The sequence below is a fragment of the Emydura macquarii genome, unplaced genomic scaffold (assembly GCF_026122565.2).
Source record: "Emydura macquarii macquarii isolate MOO-44397 ecotype Brisbane River unplaced genomic scaffold, CSIRO-AGI_Emac_v2 contig_67, whole genome shotgun sequence".
In the NCBI taxonomy this organism is placed as follows: domain Eukaryota; kingdom Metazoa; phylum Chordata; order Testudines; family Chelidae; genus Emydura; species Emydura macquarii.
In genome coordinates this window covers 2,677,936-2,703,360 of record NW_027130204.1, presented here as the reverse complement: position 1 = coordinate 2,703,360, position 25,425 = coordinate 2,677,936, and the positions used below count along the sequence as shown (strand labels likewise).

General features: G+C 44.6%; 1 protein-coding gene across 3 annotated transcripts in view; it reads left to right on the top strand.

Annotated features, from left to right (window-relative positions):
- The window catches only part of SEC24C (SEC24 homolog C, COPII coat complex component), a 58,717-nt gene that overhangs the window by 25,708 nt on the left and 7,584 nt on the right, over positions 1-25,425 (top strand). For 2 of the 3 annotated variants that reach the window (XM_067537798.1, XM_067537790.1), the window contains 13 exons: positions 674-801; positions 6,608-6,746; positions 9,162-9,277; positions 10,774-10,898; positions 11,318-11,509; positions 12,644-12,737; positions 16,027-16,143; positions 16,585-16,755; positions 18,078-18,174; positions 18,450-18,595; positions 19,549-19,687; positions 20,614-20,732; positions 21,456-21,635. In XM_067537798.1, coding sequence (XP_067393899.1) covers positions 674-801; positions 6,608-6,746; positions 9,162-9,277; positions 10,774-10,898; positions 11,318-11,509; positions 12,644-12,737; positions 16,027-16,143; positions 16,585-16,755; positions 18,078-18,174; positions 18,450-18,595; positions 19,549-19,687; positions 20,614-20,732; positions 21,456-21,635 — 1,763 coding nt within the window. Of the gene's footprint in view, positions 1-160; positions 215-673; positions 802-6,607; positions 6,747-9,161; positions 9,278-10,773; positions 10,899-11,317; positions 11,510-12,643; positions 12,738-16,026; positions 16,144-16,584; positions 16,756-18,077; positions 18,175-18,449; positions 18,596-19,548; positions 19,688-20,613; positions 20,733-21,455; positions 21,636-25,425 lie in introns of all 3 variants that reach the window. The other variant, XM_067537781.1, reaches the window with a different exon arrangement.

Below are 25,425 nucleotides of genomic sequence, written 5' to 3'. Positions count from 1 at the left end.
CAGTTTCAATTTTGGTAATTTATTTCAAAATACCTGTTAGTAAGTATATCCATAACAATACAGACAACAGAGATTCAGGAAATGTTTTTGACAAATAAATTCCTTACTAGGCATATTAATACAGAACTTTGAGTAATAATTAACTTCAACTACAATACAGAAATGTATTTCCCGCACTCCTCAGAAGTAGAGCAAAGACTTGGAGGAGTTACAGGTAAGGGAGGAACTGAGGGAAGTAATTACTGATAAGAAGTCTAGGAGTGAGCCTGGAGGGTTGTTGAGTGTGGGTGGGAGAAGAATGGAACAGTTTTTGGGGTGAGGGATGGAGGGATTGCTATGCAGACCCTGGCTCACCCCTAGCCTCTCCCATTCATTTGGACACCACATTTTCCCTGTGTGTCCCTGCAACTCCCCCATCCTGTGTATCCCTGCATCCAAACTCAGCCACCCCTCTTCCCCCCCGTCCCTGTGTCTCTCTGCATCCCCCTCTCCCTTATCCCCGTGTGCCTCTGCACCCTCACTCAGCCACCGCTCCTCCCCCTCCGTCCGACTGTGGCATTATGTCTGCATTATGACTTGACATGTTGCCCATGATACTTGTTTTAATTCTGTACTTAATATAAATATATAACCTTTGTTAAAGCTCTGTATTGATCTCTGTTTTCCCCTCCAGGTAACACAAGTCCCCGCTACATAAGATGCACATCTTACAATATCCCCTGCACCTCAGATATGGCCAAACAATCCCAGGTTCCCCTAGCTGCTGTCATAAAACCACTGGCTACGCTACCCACAGACGAGGTGAGAGCTACATCGTGGGTCTGCAGTTAAGAGGGTCTGAACTCCTAGCAGCACTTTTTTTCAGGATATGTCTGTATATGGGAGCTAGATCATTTACATTTTTGTGGAAGGAGAGTTTAGAGGGTGAAGACTAAGGAAGCATCAGTTCTCAACAAATGTGCAGAGTCAAGTAATTGTTAAGCACGAGAGGGCTGTATTATGTTCTCTGAAAGAAGTGAAGAATTTGACCACCACCACCCTCACTCTAAGGTACCCCTCGGGATCCAAGCCTTTGTTCATTATAGCCAGGGTTCATTATAGCAAAAGAGACCTGCGGAGGGGAGCAGCCCGGGGGCTCAAGGTGGGATCCAGGGACCAGGTTCGTTATAGCCTAAGGTTCGTTATTGTGAAGGGCATTATAGCGAGGGTATACTGTAGTTAGATTCACCAGTTTATCAGCAGAGAGTCCAGCTAGTTTCTCCTTAACCCTCCCCTCACTTCCAGCCAAGCAAGCCAATTGCTGTGTGGCTAAACAGTTCACTGGCTGCGCGGCTTGCTCATCTGCCCGGCTCACTCTGCCATAGCTACTTCAAATGGCTCCTGATCACGGAAGTGAAACCTTTTCTAGCAGATCAAGCTGTGGAATCAAATTAGACTGCTGTATCACATAGCACTGAGTTAGCTGTTTGGGACATGCATGTGTACATGCACAGCAGTTTGTGGGCTGGTGGAAGAGTACATCCCTGCCCTGACTTAGTCTGTTATTCCTCCACTGCTTTTACTTTGCATCTGTGAAATAAGGCTAATCCTTACCTACCTTACAGGGCTGTTGAAGCTTACAGTTTGTGGAGCAGTTTAAAGATAGAAGTTCTGTATAAGTGCTATGAATTCAGTTACAGGCCTGCATTACTTGTCTTTATATTGCTTCTCCTAACCATGAATCCACTGTGTCCTTGGGGGCTGCATGTCTAAATTGAGTAGTGCAGCCTGCCTAGCCATCACCTGTCTTGCTGTGTTCAACTTGCACTAGAATTCATTGAGTAGTGTAATATCATATGGAGTTTTTAATCTGTTGCGTTTTTTGTCATTTTAAGACTAGTCTGTGGATTTTGGAAATCTGGTCCCTGATTCTGATGATCTGAATTGCTCTGAAGTTAATTTCTGTAGTGTGGCTGGGGGGTTTAAAGGAAGTACCGGGGATAATTAGATGTGGCCTCATTTCAGAAACTTGGGTGGTTTTGAAGCATTGATTCTGTGGAAGTGAAGTAAGAGTATCTGGGTATACTTAATTCTCCAAACCTTGATGTAAGCGTGCTTGGAACAAATGTTGATGTCCAGCAAAATGTGGCTAAGTGTAAAAGTTGTTTTAGTGACTTCACTCATCTCCCAGCACTGGAAACTTCTTGACTGTGGATAAGGGTTGGCTCCCTTGTGAAGCGACCCTGCTAACAAATGAGTGCCCAGCTGAGTATCCCGCACCTGTTGTGAGCAATAAGACCCTGTAAATGGAGCTAAATTTATGTGTACAGTGTGTGGGGGAGGAGAACAGGGATTGGTGAAAACAAGGCATTCAGACAAATCTAGAATCTTTAAAATCCAGCACCTGCTTACCAGATGGGACCTGTGTTTGAAAAGCTCAGCAAAGTTCAGGGAGCAAAGCACTAGAGGCTTCAGGAAGTAATTGTTGGACTCTGCAGTGTGGAGGAATAAGTGGTGCATGTTGTGCAGCTGGATATTGTGTGTGTTTTACAGCATCCCAATCACTTCTTAGCCCCGTGGAGTATGGTTTTTCTTATGGTAGTAAAGCCAGCTGAGGAAAAATCCGATCGAACTGCCTCAGACTTTTGGTCAAAGTGTTGCGTGGGCAAGTAAAACACCAAGTTTCTTGGCTGCTGGACAAGGCCACCAAAGGAAGCTGGGGACAGGCTGAGTGATATCCGGCACAAGCAGCATTGAACTATCAGCCAGAAGGGAGGGGATTGGAGGGGCTAGATGGGAGTGTAGCATAGAGAAGTGAGTTGCTTGCAGATAGGGGGAGGAGAATGAGCTGGATAAAGCAGAAGAACTGAGCTGTCAGAGGGGATGGGGAGGGAGAAGGGAAGGGAATGGGCAGAGTTCAACCCCCAGTCCAAGAGGATATGCTGTCTATTAAGGCTGTGATCAGTGGTTTGAGGTGATTGAAGACAGGAGAGATGGAGTCTGAGTTTTTCAGCTACAGTTGGGTAGCTTAAAGGCTAAAAAGTCAAGCAGTGGATACTCCCAGTTGTGAGATGCACTTTGAACTATGAATGCAACCTGTAGCTTGCAAGAGTTCTCGTGATCAAATCAAACTGTCCTGCTGTGGCTAAATTTGCCAAGCTCTGAAAGTTGCTACACTGCCTACTCTGGCTTGGCTGGAAAAAGACAGGTTGCTGATCCATATCTGTAATTCAAGAATGTTTTCTCCACATATGAGCATTGAAAGCAGTGATAAAAAGTTATCAGAACAAAGCTTGAATCAAGGGCGTTCAGAGAGATCAAGATAAACAGACTTAAGGGCACATTATGAAATATGGTGCCACAAACATCACTGTGACTGGAGTCCCTAACTTTTGTAGGACGGAATCTTATTGTTTGAGGTTTAGAAAAACTAAAAAGCACTATGCAGGACTCAAAGTAGTGACCAACAATCCTGGCCCTTATGTCAGAAAAGGTCTCCTTTGAAAAAATGTGGCACATTGTAAGGGGTAAAAATGTCTGTCTTTAAAGCCTTAGCTACAGAAAAATCAGATCTGTGCTTGAAGTTGCTGTTGAACATATGGATGTTAGTTTCACTAGGCAACAGCAACCACTCTTCACATGGCTTCAGTGTTTTGAATTCACAAAGTGGTGTGATTAAAAATACTATACCTGATATTACAGAGCACAGACTGGCTGTGTGCCTAGGCCACTTTACAAGGTAATGAGTGAGGAGGAAAAGCAGAATCCTATGCATCAGTGGCTGACTTTAAGATTACACTGAAGTACTACTAAATCTATAAAAAGTGGGGGTGCACATAGAATCATAGAGTTGGAAGGGACCTCAGGAGGTCATCTAGTCCAACCCCCTGCTCAAAGCAGGACTAACTTCAGCTATATCATCCCAGCCAGGGCTTTGTCAAGCCTCAGCTTAAAAACCTCTAAAGATGGAGATTCCACCACCTCTCTAGGTAGCCCATTCCAGTGCTTCACCACCCTCCTAGTGAAAAACGTTTTCCTAATATCCAACCTAGACCTCCCCCACTGCAACTTAACACCATTGCTCCTTGTTCTGTCATCTACTACCATTGAGAACAGCCTAGCTCCATCCTCCCTGGAACCCCCTTTCAGGTAGTTAAAGGCTGCTATCAAATCCCCCCTCATTCTTCTCTTTTGCAGACTAAACAAGCCTAATTCCCTCAGCCTCTCCTCATAAGTCTTGTGCTCCAGCCCCCTAATAATTTTTGTTGCCCGCTGCTGGACTCTCTCCAACTTGTCCACATCCTTCCTGTAGTGGGGGGCCAAAACTGGACACAGTACTCCAAATGCAGCCTCACCAATGCTGAATAGAGGGGAATAATCACTTCCCGTGACCTGCTGGCAATGCTCCTACTAATGCAGCCCAATATGCTATTAGCCTTCTTGGCAACTAGGGCACATTGTGGACTCATATCAGCTTCTTACCCACTGTAACCCCCAGGTCCTTTTCTGCAGAACTGCTGCCTAGCCCATCAGTCCCTAGTCTGTAGCAGTGCATGGGATTCTTCCGTCCTAAGTGCAGGACTCTGCACTTGTCTTTGTTGAACCTCATCAGATTTCTTTTGGCCCAATCCTCCAATTTGTCAAGGTCACTCTGTATCCTATCCCTACCATCCAGGCTATCTAGCACTCCCCCTAGCTTAGTGTCATCTGCAAATTTGCTGAAGGTGCAATCTACCCCATACTCCATATCATTAATGATGATTGTTGAACAAAACCGACCCCTGGGGCACTCTGCTTGTTACCAGCTGCCAGCTAGACATTGAGCCATTGATCACTACCCATTGAGCCTGATGATCTAGCCAGTTCTCTATCCATTTTATAGTCCATTCATCCAACCCATACTTCTTTAACTTGCTGATAAGAATACTGTGGGAGACTGTATCAAAAGCTTTGCTAAAGTCAAGGTTTATCATGTCCACCGCTTTCCCCACATACATGTTTAAGAAGGCTTGTCTACACTACAGGCTCTGCAGCTGTACCACTCTGCTACTGTAGCTATGCTGCTGTACTGCCATAATGTAGACACTTCCTACAGGGATGGAAGAGGTTAGTCCATCACTGTAGGTAACCTACCTCCCTGAATCATGGTTCAGCATTCTTCCATCAACCTCGCTTTGTCTATGGTGTGGCTAAGTTGGCATAGCCATGGTACTCCGGGGTATGCATTTTTCACAGCACTGAGCAAAGGAGTTATGTTGATCTAAATTTGAAATATAGACCAAGCCATAGACTTTTAACCCTAGACCACCTGCCTTTTGGGATACATTGCTATAGAAATACTGTCTTCATTGGCCACTAAGTACTAGAAAAGACAAGGGAAGGTTTTTCCATTTTGGTCTTAACCAGAGTAAGTCTGTGCGCCTGTCTGCAGCAAGGCGTACTCCAGGGTTTGATGCAGATCTGAGTGAATGGCCCAAGTGTAGATGCTTTCCAACCCCATCAAAAAGTTCTCTACTGACTTGAAGAGAAACCAGGACTAAAAGATTTGCGGGCATAGACACAGTGAGCATGCTACAGCAGGCAGCAGTAGAGGAGGGCTAAACTAGTGCTGTTCTGCATGATCAGACCTAGGTTTCAAACCAGATGGACACCATTCATGGTATGTACTAATTTAACTGTTCACTGGAAATTCTCTGTTCAGACTCGACTGGTGGTGGTAGTGGAATTTTAATTTTATACTAAAGCTGGGACAAAGCGGAGTATGTAATAGTCCCATGAAAAATGTGTAAGCTTGGCACTGTAGTCCAAAGCAGAACAAGCAGAATGCAGAGAAATATTTTAGATAATCACAGCAGTAACAATAGTTTCATTTAATTGAGATAATGAGACTGAAGCCTGAAAATTGATGCATCCATGTTTTCTTGTCCCTGAGCAGCTAAATTCAAATTCAGTTGCTTGATGCACCATCAAAATTTTTTCCCCCAGTCCCTAATGAAGAATTCAGGGGTTAAACATGCTTCATAAAGTGAAGGGGCTGATATTTACACCTTTGGGAATGAGATCAATTCTAGCAGTTGTAAGCTTCTCTGTATCTGACAGTGGGTTTCCCTAGAGTTATTTTCTGTGAGAGAATGGGTGTATGGCATTTGAGAACGTCTCACATAGTTGATCTTACTGTTACTGTGCTGGTGTACAAAGAGGCTTGTCACGTTACTGCCATGGGCATTGGGGTAAAGTGCAGAAGGCAGGCTGTTGGATATCAGCACATGATCCTAGGTGTGGGGAAACCAGTCATTTTTAATAGCTCTGATACAAGGTCCAATCACTTACAAGCCAGCTAATTTGTGTATACAGAAAGAATTCTCACAAAGGCATCTAAGGAAATGCTTCCTGCACTTAATCTTTCTCCACTTCTTCCATTATTCAGTGCACTGATAATGATTGCAGCCCACCAAAGAGCTCCTGCACTAGGAGCTTGACGATATTTATGAAATGTATTTCAAACTCTTGGGCTTTACAGCTGTTAAAATGCTAAGCCTTGCACAATCTACCAGGCAGTTTCAAGCTCTGTGATATCTGTATATGCTTCCCCTCCCACTGCCGTTGTGACCTGTCTCTTCCTCCTCAGACTCCTCCTTATTTGGTAGACCATGGAGAACCTGGTCCTATCCGGTGCAATCGGTGCAAGGCCTACATGTGCCCTTTTATGCAGTTCATTGAGGGGGGAAGAAGATTCCAGTGTTGCTTCTGCAGCTGTGTCACAGAGGGTAAGACTTTCTGGAAGCTGGATGATGTTTCAGTGAGGTGCAAGGAAATTATTTCAGTCGAGGTGTTTTCATGTCCTAGCATACCCTAAAGCCAAGTAGAGCACCCGTTTTTGGCTTCTGTGCTGCTATTGGTTATTCTTCAAACTAGTCCATTACAAAATACATTGACGCACACAGTTAAGTGCTCAAGTCTGAAATGCTCAAGTTAAGATCGCACAGGTAAATTTAACTATTCCCCTGGCGTCTTTGCCTTACCATACTGTCTAATGAAATGATCACATACTATTTCTCATACTATAATATACATTTTTCATTAGATGCACATATAGCATCTTACATTTTGTTACTTTGTTTACTTACTCTGTTCTGTTTTCATCTTGGTCCAGAATGCTTTTGACTTACATTTTATTAAATTAATGTTCTTCTCTCAACAATTTAGTCAACAGCATGGTACTGTAGTTTCTTTTCAACCAACACTGCAGCCTGCTTAGGTGCCATTCATTGGTGAGGCAATTAATAACTGCAAATGGCAATGGCCTATATATGCTATTTAATCTTCACTGTTACTGTAAGTTGATACACAACATACTCCAGGTTAAATAGTATAATTTACGGCAAGGCTAGTCAATAGACGGCCCGGAGGCTGAATCTGGACCACTAAGTGCATGTGAGTGGATCCTGAAATCTTTTTGTTTACTTTTTATGATAATTATTGGGTTTTTTAATAATTATTTTCTATGGAGTCTGGTCTTTGACTATAACTGGACCAAGAAATTTGGACTTTGACCCAAAAAAAAATAAAATAAAAAATGGACTGTCCCTGATTTGCTGTCGTATAAATAACTTCATGGACCCTGGCATGCACAGAGTGGTGCATAATACTACGAGGTGCTATCCATGTATCTGAGGTTGTAAAACAAAGTGCATATCTTATTATTTGAGAAATAGTGGTCATGTAATTAGGTTTGTCATGTATATCTCAAGGGGGCAGAGGATGGTTGCTTATGCTGTCTTTCTAATTTTGTTGTTTCTTTCAGAACTGAATTGTCTAACATTAAAATTCTCAAAATAATATAGTTTATATATAAAAACAGAAAAAATAAATTTCATTATATGCATCCATTTGGCTAGATCCCTCTGCCCTTGCACACACTGTCCTGGTCACTGTAGGAATAGTGCAGGGCGGTGTCTTACCTGTGAACCTTAAGAAAAAAGAGCCTTCCACATTTCTGCAGCTGCTGTCTGTTAGGAGAAGACCTCTCTTCTCACCCTCTCAAACACATATTAGGTGGCCTGATCAACTTCTTCCAAAGTGCATATGGACACAGGCATAGGCCCCTGAACTTAACTTTTCAGTTTGCAGCACACTTAGCTCTGCATGAATGTTGCAGCCTTTAGTGGCACACTGTGAGAAGCAAGGAGAGCTAGAGGCTAGGCAGACTGCTTCACAACAGTACCTTCCCCATAATGGCTCCTGGCCCACCATAACAACCGCCCTTCCCGTGCTAGCAGTCTTGCTGTAGCAGATTCTGCTCCCTGAGGCTGTACATGCAAGCATGGTGGGGCTGTCTCCCGTCTTAGAGATGCACATAGTGAACTCAGCCTGTTGGTGAGTCTTAACTGCTTCAAGGAGTGCGCGCATGCACACACTCCTACTGCAGCCAGACGAAAGGAGTTCAGTGAGGAGGCTCCCATCTCCCTGTTTGCAGCAGTGAAACCACATGCTTCCTGTAACTCTGTGCGCTCCACCTGGGTCCCTAGGCAGTGGCTCCCTTCTGCAGCCAGGGGGACGGGAGATCAGTGCTCCCCACCCTCTGGCTCCAGCAGGAACTTCAGTGTCTAGGGACCCAGGCAAAGTTCTTTGCCATGCTCTCTGCTACAGCCAGGGGGAGGGGAGCACTGATCTCCCATCCCCTTGGCTGCATTGGTCTTGTAGCCTTGCAGCACCACACCCTGCCTGGGTCTAGCAGCGGCTCCCTTCTACAGCCAGCAGGAGGGGAGCAGCGGGCCACTTGGAAGACCCTGCGGGCCATGGGGTGGTTGGGAACCACTGCTGCTCTAACTTATCTCATAATCCTCTTTGAATCATTTGATTATAGCACTTCCTTTACCAATTTAACTCAGTTTTTTTATTTGGGGGAGGTCCTCTGAAGTAACCCAGATTCTGTTATAACATGCTGTTTTGTAGTGACATTTCTGACTGAGCACATCTTTTGAGTCTGTTACTGCTGCTCTGAGACTGCCAGCAAAGATTCCCCAGTCATAGTCACATGCATACTAGTGCAAAGGACTGACCTGCTTTCCCTTGGTGTAGCCAAACCCCTGCTGCAGTTGTCGTCAGGTTTGCTGTCAGGCAAAGTATTAACTATTGTAGACAATTTACATGTCTGTAAAATTTGCTGTCTTTGTTCCTAGTGCCTCCTCACTACTTCCAGCATTTGGATCATACCGGCAAGAGAGTGGATTTCTATGATCGACCTGAATTATCATTGGGATCCTATGAGTTTTTGGCAACAGTCAGCTACTGTAAGGTACAATAATGTACAGTTAGTGAAGTGATAGGATGTTAAATAAATCCCATCTCCTCTGAGAAACTAAGTGGAGGCTGACTCAGCTGGATGGACTTTCTAGCTGGTAAAGTTCATTAATAGCATCTTCTACATCTGAAGCAGGTTCGATTTTACATACTTACTTTACAGTGGAAAGTAAGTCAGATCTCATATCCCATAATATCAGTTTTGTTAAACTGTCCCTAATTGTTATCAGTAATTAAAACCATATCTAGAAAAGTACAAGTCATCTCCCTGCAGTGGCAGCTGCATATTGCCTGCCATCTGCTAGAGAAGACATGTCTCTGTTGTCTGCTAGTCAGTGGGAATTGAGATGGGAATGACAGTACTGGCGATAGAGCAAGCCCCCACAGCATGTACGGGCAGTAATCACACTTTGTAATGAGGGTTTCAAAGACACAAGCCGGTAAATCTGATCACGTATTTGAAACACAAGAATAGTCTGGGAAACTCAACTGCTTCACATTATGCATGTCCATTTAAACAGTATTCTAACTTTTCAGACACTTTTGGGGAGAAAGACACATATTAGTGTTCTATATTAAAAAGATTCATCTGTTTGCTGAAAAGGATAGGAAAATAGTTTTCTGAATGTTGCAGCTTTTTACTAGCCCTGACAACATTTTTTATTTTTACTGAGAGCTGGCAACGCAGCCTTCAAATGTCTCCATGTTGCGGGCAAAACAGCTGACTGGGATTGTGGGGTACAAGGCCTTCCCTTCACTTTTTCCCAGCTTACTTCTGCCCCCTCCTTCTTGCATCTCTGTTCTCCATGCTCATCTGATTCTTCACATCTTGCCATCAGTTCTGCCCCCCTCTGAAAGTCCTTTTTCTCCTTCCCCTCCTTTCCTTCATGTTGTAAGGAATCTGTCTCCCCCTTTTTCCCAGCAGCTTAAGATTTGATGTATGCTAGTAGTGAGGCATTCGTTACCCTGTTGCTTCTGCAAACACAGAAAGTGCTGATTGGAACATGCTCTGCAAAACAGAACAAGTGCTGTGAGAAATGAGAGCTCCCAGCTCTGGGGGAGGAAGGTCTTCACTCCCAGTGCAAGACACCACCTACTGTTCTCGCGTTTCCAAAGTTTTCTAGAGCCTGAGAGTTCTGGGAAATCCTGCCTGCTTCCTACCCCATCAGGCCTGGTCCATGTAAACAGGAGCTTCTTTTATGCCAAGCCTGTTCCTCAATGGCCAGTGATGTTACATTCCATCAAGGACTTATGACATTAGATCGTTTTCGTGCATGATTGTGATGTTTCAGAAACTAGGATGCAGGCATACTTAAGTTAATTGGGCGGGAGTGAGGAAGCAAATTAAATACCAGTATCTTAGTTTCTACTCATGACTGATTACTAAATAGAGGTCACTGGGGGCTTGAGGTTGTTAATTCTTCTGTGTAGCAGAGCCTCTTTACAATCTCTTAAACGTGGTGTAATGTTTTTCTTGTCCCCTTCCCACAGAATAACAAGTTTCCCAACCCACCTGCTTTCATTTTCATGATTGATGTGTCTTACAATGCCGTAAAGAGTGGCTTGGTGAGGCTAATCTGTGAAGAGTTGAAGTCACTCCTGGATTACCTGCCCAGGTAACTAGCTCCTGTGTTCTGTACTGCTGCAGCTAGAAACCACGGCAAAGCTCTGTGCCTTTGCAGAGGATACACTCCCTTTAGAATGCTTTTACTGTTGGTGAAAAGTGAATGTTGATGGCATTGCATGAGCCTGGCAAGTAGCACTGCAAGCCTTCATACACTGGCCCAGCAGCATGACAGCCCTGCCCTGAAGGGATGGCGTTGAAGGTGTCCGCCTTCATGGTCCAATCAATCTGTGCCCAATGAAGGAGCCACTTAGTACCAGTTGTGGATACTTGTCCACTAGGAACGATGATACAGTTACTCACTCATCCCGTCATTTTCCCTGGTCCTGGTTTGTTCTGTTGGACTTAGCATATTGCGGCAGTTGTGATTTCAATGACCCCTTCGATGCAGTAAGAGTGTTTCTTTTATAGGGAAGGCAACATGGAAGAATCAGCCATTCGGGTGGGCTTCGTCACTTACAATAAAGTGTTGCACTTCTATAACGTGAAGAGCTCACTGGCACAACCACAAATGATGGTTGTGTCGGACGTAGCTGATATGTTTGTGCCGCTGCTTGATGGCTTCCTGGTGAATGTGAACGAGTCCAGGACAGTTATTGTCAGGTAATGGGGACTGGGGCAGAAATGTGCAGTAAATGGCTTGTTGGGGGAGCCTCATATTGTATTGAAATATGATCTAACTTTGATAATGCCCAGCTGTACATTGCTTGGCTGTAGTATTCCTGAATCATACATTTAATAAAGTTTAGGTATAATTTAATGTTAAGTACGCCCACACTGGAGCTGGCAGAGAACAGGGAGGCGTTGTGTGAGAGGGGTATCCTTACCTTGCTAGAATGCTGCCATTCAAATACCCTCTTCAAGTTTTATACTCTTCAGTTTGTTAGAAAATGCTGAAAGCCAATAACCAGCTCATGGCATGCTAGCAACTGGTGCACACCTTGGAATACAGCCGTACTTCACTTCATTCCCACAGTTGTCACAGTTCTGTGTACTGAATATTTGCTCTGCTAGAACTGTGGCTTAACTGGCAAGAGGCTGCAAAATGGGACTGACAGGGAAAGGCTTCTTTAGAGAAGAATCTGTTAGAATGTCACTGAAAGCAGGAGATCGTAATGGAATTCACAGTCAGTTTATCTGAGGTGACTGCTCAGTAGATGTGAATTGAGGTGACTGTGCTGACTAAATTGGTTCTGTAAGGAGAGCTGAGTGAATGGCTAACATAAAACTGGAATAAGCATATTAAGCTTTGAGTACTTGAAGGGGATGTTTGGCTGGACTGAGTGAGACTGGTATTTATTCTTATTACCCGGGAATTTAGAAAGCAGCGCAGTGAAGCAACTGAAGGGGAATGAGCAGAAGATCATAGAACCTCTAACCTAGAAACTAGAGTTTGCTCACTGTCTTGCCTGTGATGTTCCTGAGGGACAGAGGATAGGAAGCCCAAACCATAATTTTGAAGAAGAGGAAGTTATTAGAAGAAGCATCAGTTGGGGCCTTAGAATGTGAACTGAGGAGACAAGTGCAGGCAGAGGTAGTGGATGGAGAGATGACGAAGGATCAATTTTTCATAGATAACAGATAAGAAAACTCAGTAGCATGCAGCTTAGAGAAGGATTAGTCACGTTAATAATTATTATTTCCAAAGCACTGCAGTCCCGAAGGTCACCAGCTATGGATTTACCAGGGGAAGTTTGAATCCCTTTTGACGTTTTCCTTTTTCCTCTTTCCTGACAGTTTGCTGGACCAGATTCCGGAAATGTTTGCAGACACAAGAGAAACAGAAACTGTCTTTGCCCCAGTGATTCAGGCAGGAATGGAGGCATTGAAGGTTTGTTGACACACTGTTGTGGGGACATTCTGTTAAAGGGTCTGGTTTTATAGTGGAAGCATCTCTGTTTAGAGAGACTCAGAGCTGTTCATAAACAAGGCTTGTGACACCCCTCAGGAGTGTATGCAGTGTGTAGGGAATGCTTACCCCACCACTGTGTGGTTCACTTTAGCAGCTGTTTAACCTGCTCAATTAATTGTTTGGGATAGAAAGTGAGGAATACCTTATGCAACTGAGACGGCACAGGAATTTAAATTGTAATTTAAAATAACTGCCTGAGATTACATTTGGTCAGATCACTGGAGTTGATACGCACAGTGTTACAAAAAGTGCTATGGGATCTTTTAAGTGATTTAGGACCTTGGTGTTGTCTCCTCTGAAAGATTACCCTGGCAGGATGATGGAGAGGACAACATCATCTACTAAATTGCCAACAACACTTTTTTGCAAAGCACCTAAGCCTTTTCTGAAGATTTTCCATCCCATTACCTGACCCCGCTCAAACCTGTATGTGTTGATCCATTGGCTTATCATGTGAGAATTCCCTGGAAAATATTCCTATCATCTGCTTCTTGAGAATTGTTATCCATGTTCACTGACACTAAGAGCAAAAGCAAAGACCAGCCATTCAGTATCCCACTCATGGGCTATATAAGCACTGAGGAATGTACCTGCTGGTGATATGACCATTAAAAAGATACCTTAGACTTGGGATAGAGATTTTAAAATAATAACTGAGGAAGCTGTTTACAAAATCCACTACATTCCCAATGACTGTACTTCTGTTTCACCCACAAAACATGGGAGCTCTGAATCTTGCAGGTAGGCTCATCAACTACTTGGTCAGATCAGTGAAGGATTAAGTGCCTAACTAGTACAGAGAACATAAGAATGGCCATGCTGGGATAGACCAATGGACCATCTAGCCCAGTATCCTGTCTTCCGACTGGCCAATGCCAGGTGCTTCAGAGGGAATGAACATAACAGGTAATCGTCAAGTGATCTATCATCTGTTGCCCATTCCCGGCTTCTGTCAAACAGGTTAAGGACATTTCAGAGCATAGTTTTGCAACCGTGCCCATCCTGGCTAATATCCATTGATGGACCTAGCCTCCATGAATGTATCTAGTTCTTTTTGTAATCCTGTGACAGTCTTGGCCTTAACAACCTCCTCTGGCAAAAAGCACCACAGTTTGACTGTGCATTGTGTGAAGAAATACTTAAACCTTCTGCCTATTAATTTCATTGGGTGACCCCTAATTCTTGTGTTCTCTCTTCGAGTGATTGCTCATATGCATTCCAATATAGGTGAGTGCGCGCCCCGTGCACGAGCCTCCGGAAGCTTTTCTGCCCCTAGCAACCCCCTGCGGGTTGGCTCCTGCGCCCCCTGGAGTGCCACGCTTATGTCACGGTATATAGGGACACTGCCGACCCCGCGGCCCCCAGTTCCTTCTTTCCGCCCGTGACGGTCTTTGGAACGCTGCCCCTTGCTCATTCGCAAGTAGCAATCTCCTATTTAGTTGTTAGTTAGTAAAGTTCATAGTTTTTATCTATAGTAGTTAAAAAAAAAAAAAAAAAGTGTTAGTTAGTTAGTTGTTATAGTTGAAATTAGTTTGGTTAGCCCTTACGGGCTACGCGGAGCCATGCCGGGCTCCACGGGGTTCAAAGCCTGCGCTGAGTGCTCCAAGGCTTTCCCGGTAAGCGACCCGCATGATCGCTGCCTCCGCTGCCTGGGGGAACTGCATCGGAAGGACAAATGCCGAATTTGTAAGTCCTTCAAACCCAGGACTCAAAAAGAGCGCGATGCCCGCCTCAGGACTATTCTAATGGAGTCGGCGCTTCGTCCAGTCTCCGAGCCCTCGGGGTCACCGTCGGCACCGAGTGTTTCATCGGCACACAGCGCTCCCCCGGCACCGGCACCGATGCGCAAGGTGCTGAAGAAAAAGAAACGGCTGGAGGCCGTCTATGGACTCCCCCCTGCGACCGGTACAGCAGGGGGTGCAGCAAGAGATGCCCCAGCCACGTGCTGTGTGTTATGAGAAGGAGTAAATAACACTTCCTTATTTACTTTTTCCACACCAGTCATGATTTTATAGACCTCTATCATATTCCCCCCTTAGTTGGGACTTTTCATCTTGGAAAAGAGACAATTTTATTACACTCTCCTCATGTAGAAGCTGTTCCATACGCCTAATTATTTCTGTTGCCCTTCTTTGTACCTTTCCAATGCCAACATATCTTTTTTTGAGATAGTGATCAGATCTGCACACAGTGTTCAAGATGTGGCATACCATGGATTTGTAAAGAGGCAATATGATATTTTCTGTCTTATTATCTATCCCTTCCCTAATGATTCCCAACGTTGTTGGCTTTTTTGACTGCCGCTGCACATTGAGTGGATGTTTTTAGAGAACTATCCACAATGACTCCAAGATCTTTCTTGAGTAGTAACAGCTAATTTAGACCCCATCATTTTATATCTATATAGTTGGGATTATGTTTTCCAATGTGCATTACTTTGCATTTGTCAACATTTGAATTTCATCTGTCATTTTGTTGCCTAGTCACCCACTTTTGTGAGATCCCTTTGTAACTCTTCTCAATCTGCTTTGGATTTAACTATTGTGAGTAGTTTTGTATCGTCTGCAAATTTTGCCACCTCACTGTTTACTCCTTTTTCAAGATCATTTATGAATATGTTGAACAGTACTGGTCCAGTACAGACTCCTGGGGGACACCACTATTGATCTTGCTCCATTCTGAAAACTGACCATTTATTCCTACCCTTTGTTTCCTATCTTTTAACTAGTTACTGATCCAGGAGAGGACCTTCCCTCTTCCCATGACAACTTACTTTGCTTAAGAGCTTTTGGTGAAGGACTTTGTCAAAGGCTTTCTGAAAATCTAAGTACCCTTGTCTACATGGTTGTTGATCCCCTCAAAGTATTATAGTAGACTGAGGAGGCATGATTTCCCTTTACAAAAACCAAGTTGACTCTTCTTTAGCAAATCATGTTTATCTTTGTGTCTGATAATTCTGTTCTTTACTATAGTATTTGCATGGTTCTGAAGTTAGGCTTATGAGCCTGTAATTGCCAGGATCGCCTGCGGAGTCTTTTTTTTAAAAAACTGGCATCACATAAGCTATTCTCCAGACATCTGGTACAGATGAACCGGACAGTGACAATATAGACATTTAATATAGGCCCAGAGATATTCTTCCTGAGAAACACATTGTCCTTCATCAGCTCTGTTTCTCACCTAAGCAATTTCATCCCCTCCCTTGTAGGCGGCAGAATGTGCTGGCAAGCTCTTCATCTTTCACACCTCACTGCCCATTGCAGAGGCCCCAGGGAAGCTGAAGAACAGAGATGACAGGAAGCTGATCAACACAGATAAGGAAAAGGTAACAACTGATGTGCTGCTTAGAAGAGCTTTTGTATTGCTCTGGGGTAACCTAGAAGAAATCAAGAGGAGATGTTAAGTCTCCATAACAGTTAACTGAAAATCTTCTATCTAATGGCTGCCCTGTTCCTCTTGGGTTGCCATATAAAACGAGTATGTGTTAATTGTAAGGACAGAAAACAGTTCCATGTCGGGGACAAGAGTGATTAGCACTAGAATCCAGAACCCAAGGAGGGAGAACAAATGTATAGCTAAGAAGCTCTGCACCTTCACTGTAGAAAGTTTAGAGCTGTACCTATTCAATCCTAGATAGGAAGGCACCTTGCATACCTTAATTCCCTGAAGAAATAAGTATGTTGTCTGTATGTAGCAGTTACATTAGTCTCACGTTCCTTTTCTTTCCACCCTCTTTCAATCTCTGTACTCTATTTGTCCTCCCTAGACTTTGTTTCAGCCTCAGACGAACTTTTACAACAACTTGGCTAAAGACTGCGTAGCCCAGGGCTGCTGTGTAGATCTGTTCCTTTTTCCAAACCAGTATTTGGATGTGGCAACACTGGGGGTGGTTCCTTACCAGACAGGTGGCTCCATTTATAAGTATGCCTATTTCCAGGTAAGTGCTTTCTTGGGTCAGGCTAGCACCTGCTTTGTATAGCTGAACAAAATCCATCACTTAGTTGCCTGTTTGCTTTCATGGGGTATGGGCCAAAAGTGAAGATCTTAGCTTGTACTTGAAACTCAAGATTCTAACTTCAGTGGTTTTTGTTTGCTTTATATTTCTAACTTATTAGCACCAAGAGCAAAAATGAACCTGTGCTATAAAGTTTTTAACAAGAAAAATCTAATAAAAAGTTCAAGACCATTATCAGTCATATAGCAGTCATCCCTGTGTACTGTCTACAGGGCAGACACTCCCAACAGTGCTGGCTGCATAGAGACACTTAGTATTACAACTTGTGCTGGTTTAGGTATCTTCCTTAAATTACCAGATGGGGAAGGCTTTGCTTTTAAGGTAAAACATCAGACTGCTGTGCAGTTAAGATGAGCTGTGAAGTTTCTGCATCATGAAAATGTACATCTGAGGCTTACTTACCAAGCTAAAGCAGGCTTCATTCATGATAGACGTTTATTGCAAATGGATGTAATGTTTGCGGGAAAGATGGGGAGAATCTCGATGGCAAACGGCACAGGAAGTATGGAGAATGAGTTCATATTCTTCAATCAGCTCTCAAGGAAGAGGGAAACTGCAGAGGGCAAGTCTCCAAACAATGGCTTCTTTTGTTAAGATGAACTGGATCAAATGTTGTGCACTGAAATGAATGCTGTATACAATGTCTCAGAGTTCACATCATGAAGCTTGTCTGTAGTTGGGCCTAAATCCTACAGTAACCTGTCATGTCCTGAGAATCTCTCATAATGTCAGGGATTCAGCACTTCAGAAACTGACTGTAATCTCCTATTCTGTGTGTGGTGTACAGTGGCCAGAGATTTCTGTTTACATCACAGCAGATTGCAGAAACTTTTAGTCAGATTTCTGCTCATCTCACCTAGTGTAGACATCCTCTGGTATTCTGTGGTAAAGGTTTTCTGAATCCCTTTCTCTAGCAGTCATTGGTGTGGTGGTCACCCGCAGTTTATGTGGAACAGGGTTCCCTACAAGCACTTTGAAATAATATGTACACAGACTAGGATTTTTAAAATCCTGGTTTTGGTATATTTTACTCACTGGAAAGCTTTGAAAGAAGTGGGTCCTCTGGCAGTTGGGGGAATGGGATGTTGGGATCTGTGAGATGGCGCTGATCTTTTTTTTTTGGGGGGAGGAGGGGGAGGAAGGGAAGGGAGGATTTGAGATACCTCTGGTCTGTGTGACTTGAGGCCTATAGGGCAACTCAAATTTTTTTGGTGTCAGGCCTGAGTTGACACTTTGTGTTCTAGCTGGAGACTGACCAGGAACGGTTCCTGAATGACTTGCGCAAAGATGTCCAGAAAGAAGTGGGATTTGATGCTGTGATGAGGGTACGCACAAGCACAGGTGGGTATTTGCATTGCCTAGGCTTAATAAACTGGCCAATAAACATGTGGCAAGGGACAGGCACACCCATCACCTGGAACATACCAATTTTAGGCTGTAGACCATGCCCCTGTAAAGCTTTAAAGTCCATGGCAAAACTGAATGAAAAGCTGTAGCAAGAGATCTCAAGTGTCCCTGATAGAGCAGGGCTGCCACACATTCCCAAATGCTGCCGCTAGATTACTCTGCTGTAAAACATGGTTTGTTTACCAGTGAGTGTCCTTTTTTCCTTTCAGGTATTCGAGCAACTGACTTCTTTGGAGCTTTCTACATGAGCAACACGACAGATGTGGAGCTGGCGGGTCTGGACTGTGATAAAACCATCACAGTGGAATTCAGACATGACGACAAACTGAGTGAAGACAGTGGAGCACTTCTTCAGGTGAGGCAGAAGACAGTCAGCAGGGAAGGGAGTGGAGTCAAAGCTTTCAAACTCAGGAATGTGCTATTCTACTGCTAGCAATACAGGACCATTGATCTTTGGAGTGACGGTGTCCCCCTGTCAGTGACAGTGTAACTTGCTATAAGGTTCCCTCTTTTGGAATCAACAATCGCTTTCTCAGCTGTTCGTACCCTGGACGACAAGGCTGCATTGCTGAGGGGTTCTGCCCGATTCCTTATTTGACTGAGGCTCCCTCCAGTTCCAGTACTGATGACCTATAGAAAGAATAAGTCTTCTATCCTCCCTCATTGGTTTATGGTGAAACTTACACAAGCAGTTCCTTTTCTCTCTGCCCAAGCCACATAACTAGCTGTTTCTTTTGGGTCCTTCTCCCGTTCTGCCTCCTCTTCAAAGCCCTCCTGACAACACATTTTCCAAGACTCTCCAAGTTAGTCTTCTCTTCAGAGACCTTTTCTCCCATATGGAACTATAAAGAAGCTGTTCAGTCTCTTTCTGTTTGTTGTCTCCTATCCCCTATTCTTTGTCCTTATGCTCTTGGCTTTGATTGTAAAATCCTTTAAAACTAGAATAGTATCATCTTATTTGTATATCCAACTATCCAAGCCCTGTTTGGAATAGAGGAAGTTCACACGTTGATGGGACTTGATAGTGTTAATGCACCACATGGACACTTTCATATAGGAAGGAAGGGGCACAGTATTTTGATAAGCAAAACTACTAGTTTTGCAGTGAAGGAAATGCTGGTAGTTAGCTCTGGAGAACACCAGACTGAACTCTAAATCACTTCACTTTTCTCAGGCTCAAGTAGCTAAACTGAGGTAACACTTCCAGATCAAAGGGTAGGATGTTAAAATTGGATGCACTGATTTGCTTACTGTAGCAGGATGGAGTTCTGTTTAACTGTTCTGTTATTCTGTACATCTCTTTTATAGTGTGCTCTGTTGTACACAAGTTGTGCAGGACAGCGACGGCTCCGCATTCACAACCTCTCCCTGAACTGTTGCACGCAACTTGCTGACCTCTACCGGAACTGCGAGACAGACACACTCATCAATTACTTGGCTAAGTTTGGTAAGAGAGAGTCTTGGAGACAGTGCTAACATCTTACAGTTACATTATATTTCTCTTTCACAGCTAGTGGCACTTGTTTTCTACCTTTTTGCACCAGAAGGTTGGCAAGGTGGTGGTCAGAGTTTCAAAATCCTTGTACTCCTGCAGTCTTTCCCCTCCTCTATACCTGATACTCTTTGTCTAGAAAGGAGGGGCAGACAGAAGGCACAGCCTTACTGCCTCGAGTCAGATGCCAAGACTACCCTGTGGACTGGCTGAACAAAAGGAGGGTGTGTATGTGTAGCTAGTGCCACCTGCGTATATTCACCCCTGGAGACAAAATACTTTTACCCCTTGAATGTTCCTGAGTTCCTCTGCTACAGGCATGGAAAAAGATGACATTGCTTCCAAACCAGGTCACAGTAGCTACACTGGTGAACATTCTCATAGTGCCAAACCCCATTGTGTGTTACAAGTATACAAATCAGATAGTGGTTGTAGAAAAGCTGTGCACTCCTCTCCAAGAGGAAGAGAGGGTCACTTGCTTTCAGTAGTGACTCTGCTGGCTCCTTAGAGAATGGCATTGCCAGGCTTTGAAAGGAGTCTCTCCAGTTGTCCTTGGCCAGAAGTGTGGCTGGCCAGGTTACAGGGCCGGGTGGGTGGGTGGGTGGGTGGGTAGCTGGGGGGAGGAGGGGTAGTAGATGAAGAGTATGCATTCAAACTGGGCAAATGGAGGCTGGTTGGGTCTCCAGTAGGAATGTGTGGACTCTTTCCCACAAAGCAAAAAAAATGAATTAAAACTAAGTCTATAATGTAAACCATCTGAGAGTTTCTCTAATTTTCCAATCATGCCTGGACTAAAGATTTTAGACCACTTTATAAGTTAAATGTTGGCATTAATAACGATTTAACATCCCTGTTAATTTTTGTCATGCCTTTCTGTGCAGCATATCGTGGGGTTCTGAATAATCCAGTCAAGATTGTGCGAGACACACTAATCAACCAATGCGCTCAGATTCTGGCATGTTACCGAAAGAACTGTGCTAGCCCCTCTTCTGCTGGCCAGGTGACTGCTTGTGCTTTGTTTTGGATAGGCCTCTTTGGGAGAGTCAGCTTGATAAGGGAACTCCTCCCATCCCATTTAATAGGTGTGGGGTGCTTTACTTAGCAGCTGGGTGCAGAAATATAACTAGATAGCTTGGAAGAGAAATTCTGTTCAGAGTGACTTCTCAGTGAGACTTTCCTGACATTGAGTCACACCAATCACGACCACCTCAGGAGAAACTTGTAATATCATGAGTTCTATGATATTTGGTAGCCAGTACCTTACATGATACTTGACATCTTAAATAGAGGCCTCCATAGCAGGGAATCCCATTCCTTGGATACTAGATTTTTTTTGAATGGTTTAACCCCTTAGTATGTTAAAATTTTATCATGGGTCTTTTAAATGTTTTGAGTGGAACCTCTTCAGATTTATTCCAATATTGGGCCAGCTTTCTTTGTATGGGTCTGCTACTAGTATTTCTCAAGCACAATTATGATGTAAGAGAACCATAAGGTGAGTGTCTGAATCTCAGCATCAGACACCCTGAAGAGGTAAGGACACCATAATAATCCAAAGGGTGTTCCAGTCTGAATGAACTACATGCATGTGAAAACTAATAGGCCTCCAGAATTCTAAGGAATTGTAATTATGATCCATGGTGAGTTCTTTTACATTTGCCCCTCTTTTGGTTGGGGTCATTCTTAATTTCTATCTCTTTATTTCCCATTTTGCCATTTGTAGCTAATCCTTCCTGAATGCATGAAGCTGCTTCCTGTGTACTTGAACTGTGTGTTGAAGAGTGATGTTCTGCAGCCTGGGGCAGAAGTCACTACTGATGATCGCGCCTACATCCGTCAGTTAGTCAGCTCCATGGATGTAGCAGAAACAAATGTTTTCTTTTACCCCAGACTTTTGCCTCTGGTAAGTGCTGCTGTTCCAGAGTATCTTTTATGAGCCTTGTTACACACCATGAGACATCTTCATTCCAGAGACTCCATCTTCCCCCTCTACCCAGGGGAGTAACATTTTCATGTAAGAGCTCTGTGGGACAGGAGTTGAGATGTGCCATCCAGCAGGTGCGTTTTTTAATATCATAAATTTTGTGTTCATTACCACGCATTGTGGATTTGACAAGGTTTGTAAGCCTTCTCCTACCCTGTGGGAATGGGTGAACAGGGTCCTGCGTGCTCTTTTGCAGCCTGGAAAATCCTCTTGCTGCATCCTTACAAAGTTACATGACAACCACAATCCTTCCAACCTAGGAGAACTGGATGGGATTTTATGACACTGCTCCTTATTTAGATGGGAAGACTTCTGGACTAACACTAGCTATTGAATGCACTTCCAACCTAGGGTTATTCTTCGATTGATGGTCCCTATGTGGATTCCACCGTGGGTACACATGCGCACCATGCACCGGAGCCAGAACCATTGAAAGCAGTGTCGGTCAACCGCGTGCATGCCTTGCGTTGCCCATGTTGTGCGTCCGAGGTCTTATATGTCTCTGCAGGTCGACACCCCTTCAGTTTCCTCTTACCACCGCATGGCTAGAGTCGGAACATCATCTTCTCCTCTTCAGACCTGAGGAGCAAGTAAATGTTTTCATTGTTAGCAGTAGAATAGTTAGTAAATCATTAGTTCAATGTTAGCAGATTGTTAGTAAGTCGTTTTTTTAAAAAAGTAATTAGATAGAGATCTAGGTTTGTTTTTCCCCTCTGTCCGTCTGGGGAACTATGCCAAAGCAGGCGGGCTTAAGAGCTGTGCCTCGTGCCAGCGATTCTTCTCAGTAAGCGACGAACATTCACGCTGCTTATATTCTTTGGGGGAATGTCACATTGTGTCACAGTGCTCCTTCTGCTGCTCTTTCCTGTTCAGAGCACGAGAAGCGAGGCAATTCAGACTTAAAAAAATTCCTTATGGAGGGAGCTATACGTCTGCATGCGCACCAAGAGGTGGCACCAGTGGACCTGCCAAAGCGCCCACCCACACCGATGGCAGTCCAGCATTGCCAAATGTATCAGTACCGGCGGAGCTATCAACACCATCGCAACCACATAAGAAGAAGCATAGTCATGGGCACAAGAGTGGATCCCCGAGAGGGACCACCTCTAAACTCTGCGTTCCCTTCCTGAGCCACGAGCAGCCAGGCGAGACATTGTGCGTGGATTTGGCAACTCCGGTGCCCAGAAGAGCTAAAGCTGACAAAACAAAACATGTTGTCAGCCTGTCCATATCTGAAGCCCCTACAGAATATGGACCATCCATGAGTCCACTGGACCCGGTACCTCGCACTCTGGGACAGCTATCCCCTTTGACTCCCACAGTGGAAATCTGTAAACCTGTGGAGGGCTCAGCTCACAAGGATAACATACGGCCACCATCTTCAGCCAATGAACCGCTTCTATTGTACTACTGTCCGGTGCGAACATACCCTATAGTTCCACCGGTACTGCTAGGCCACAAACACATACGGTCCCGCAATCTCAGCTGACAATATAGGATACAGGCTCTGGAACCTCCACCGGTTCCAAGAGTACCAACGGCACTACCAGAACCATTGGAATCTGACTGGTCATCTGAACCAGAGCACCATTTCTCCCCACAACGCAGCCCAAGACGGCATTATGCGTCCTCACAAATGCCACCACAGCAGCAATTGTTTACATATCCGCAGGACTTTTATGCAAGCTTGGATAGACCCCACTTGCAAGGGTGGGACCCTTATTAGGATCTCAGGCAACAATCTCTCATCCCCCATCAGTATATACCGCACTGTTGGTATTCGGGGACTACACAGAAGCCTCGGTACTGCTGGTACCATTCGCTGTGTCAGGACTGATGGATCCACCAGCCCCTACGGGAGGCTCGTCATCACCATCATTTTGCCATCTGCATCACCACCAGACTATCAAGGCCAATATCAAGAGCTGCTGCGGTGCATGGCAACCATCCTAAAACTAACAGCAGAGGACGTCACAGGTTGCAGGATGAATTCCTAGACATCCTTCAACTGGCGGGCCCAGCTAGGATAGCGCTACTGATCCATAAGGCTATGTTACAGCCAGTGTAGGTGATCTGGCACACCCCAGCTTCCTGTGTGCCAACATCCAAATGGGCCAAACGCAGGTATCTGGTACCGGCCAAGAATTCAGACTTCCTTTTTACGCACCTACCGCCTAACTCACTGATGGTCCAAGCCGCAGGCCAGACAACAACGCCCTAGAGCCACCCCTCTGGATCGAGCTGCAAAAAAGTTAGATCTTGTTGGTGACAAGTTATGCTCTTTGGCAGGTCTTCAATTTCGTATAGCCAATTACCAAGCCATACTGGCAAAATATGACTTCCAGTCTTCTTCTAGACTGGCAGAGTTCCAGACCTCTCTGCCAGAGGACAAACATGGAGAACTTAAGGCCTTAATAGAGGAAGGCAGGTTGGTCTCCAAAGTCACCCTTCAGGCAGCGGTTGACACAGCGGATACAGCAGCATGATCCCTTGCATCTGGATGGACTTATTCTACAGTGACTCTTGGCTACAAACCTTGGGGTTTCCAAAGGAAGTCCAAACGACACTGGAAGATTTACCATTTGATAATCAAAAATTGTTTAGTGACAAGACAGATGTGGCCCTGGAGTCCTTCAGGGAATGGGAGACTCATTTTAATCACGGGGCCTGTATGCCCCTGGTCCCACCAGATTCCAACACCGACAAGGTCTCAATATCAACCAAGGCCTAATTATCAGGCCTATCAACCCTACCCCCCACGGCCTCTGGAGCAACAATACCGATGGCAAGGATCATAGCACCCTTGCCACTCCTCAGCTACCACACCTGTGGCCTCTACCCCACACCAATGCCCGAGACAACACTTTGGACTTTCAACAAGAGAACCACGAATCACTTCCCAAACCAAACATGACCCTACCCGTTCAATTTGGAGGCCATCTTGCTCGTTTTTATGATGAATGGAGCAATATTACTACCAACCACTGGGTGCTAGACATTGTACAATAAGACTACTCAAGAGTTCCACATAGTCCTGCCCCACCACGAGCAACCAGGGTGGATGCCAATCAAATCTACCTCCTACATCAGGAGACTCTTAATACTATTAAAAAAGGGAGTGATAGGATGAGTTCCCTCTCAACACAGGAACCATGGGTTTTACTCCCCCTACTTCCTCATTCCAAAGAAAGGGGGAGATCTCAGACCCATTCTGAACTTACGGGTACTCAACAAATTCATCTGCAAATTCTATTTTCAGATGTAATGATAACGCAAATCACCCTCTCCCTTGATCAAGGAGCCTGGTTTGCAGCTCTCGATATGCAAGACTCATATTTTCATATAGACATCCACCCAGCCCACCGCAAATTCCTCTGCTTCCAAGTCCGGCTATCTCATTATCAGTTCCGCATTCTCCCCTTCGGGATGGCTACGGCACAGCCAGTGTTCACAAAAGTCTTCGCAGTTGTGGCAGCTTACATGAGAAAACAAGAAAAACATTCTCTGTTTTCTTACCTAGACGACTGGTTACTGGTGGCATCAAAGCGTGAACACTACTAGTAACTATCCAAACCCTACAAAATCTGTTTGCCGATCTTGGGTTTTGTATCAACAGGGACAAGTTCATACTTGTTCCTACTAGAAACCTCACATTCATTGGAACCACACTGGACACTTGGGTAGCACCGGTGTTCCCAAAAACTCATGA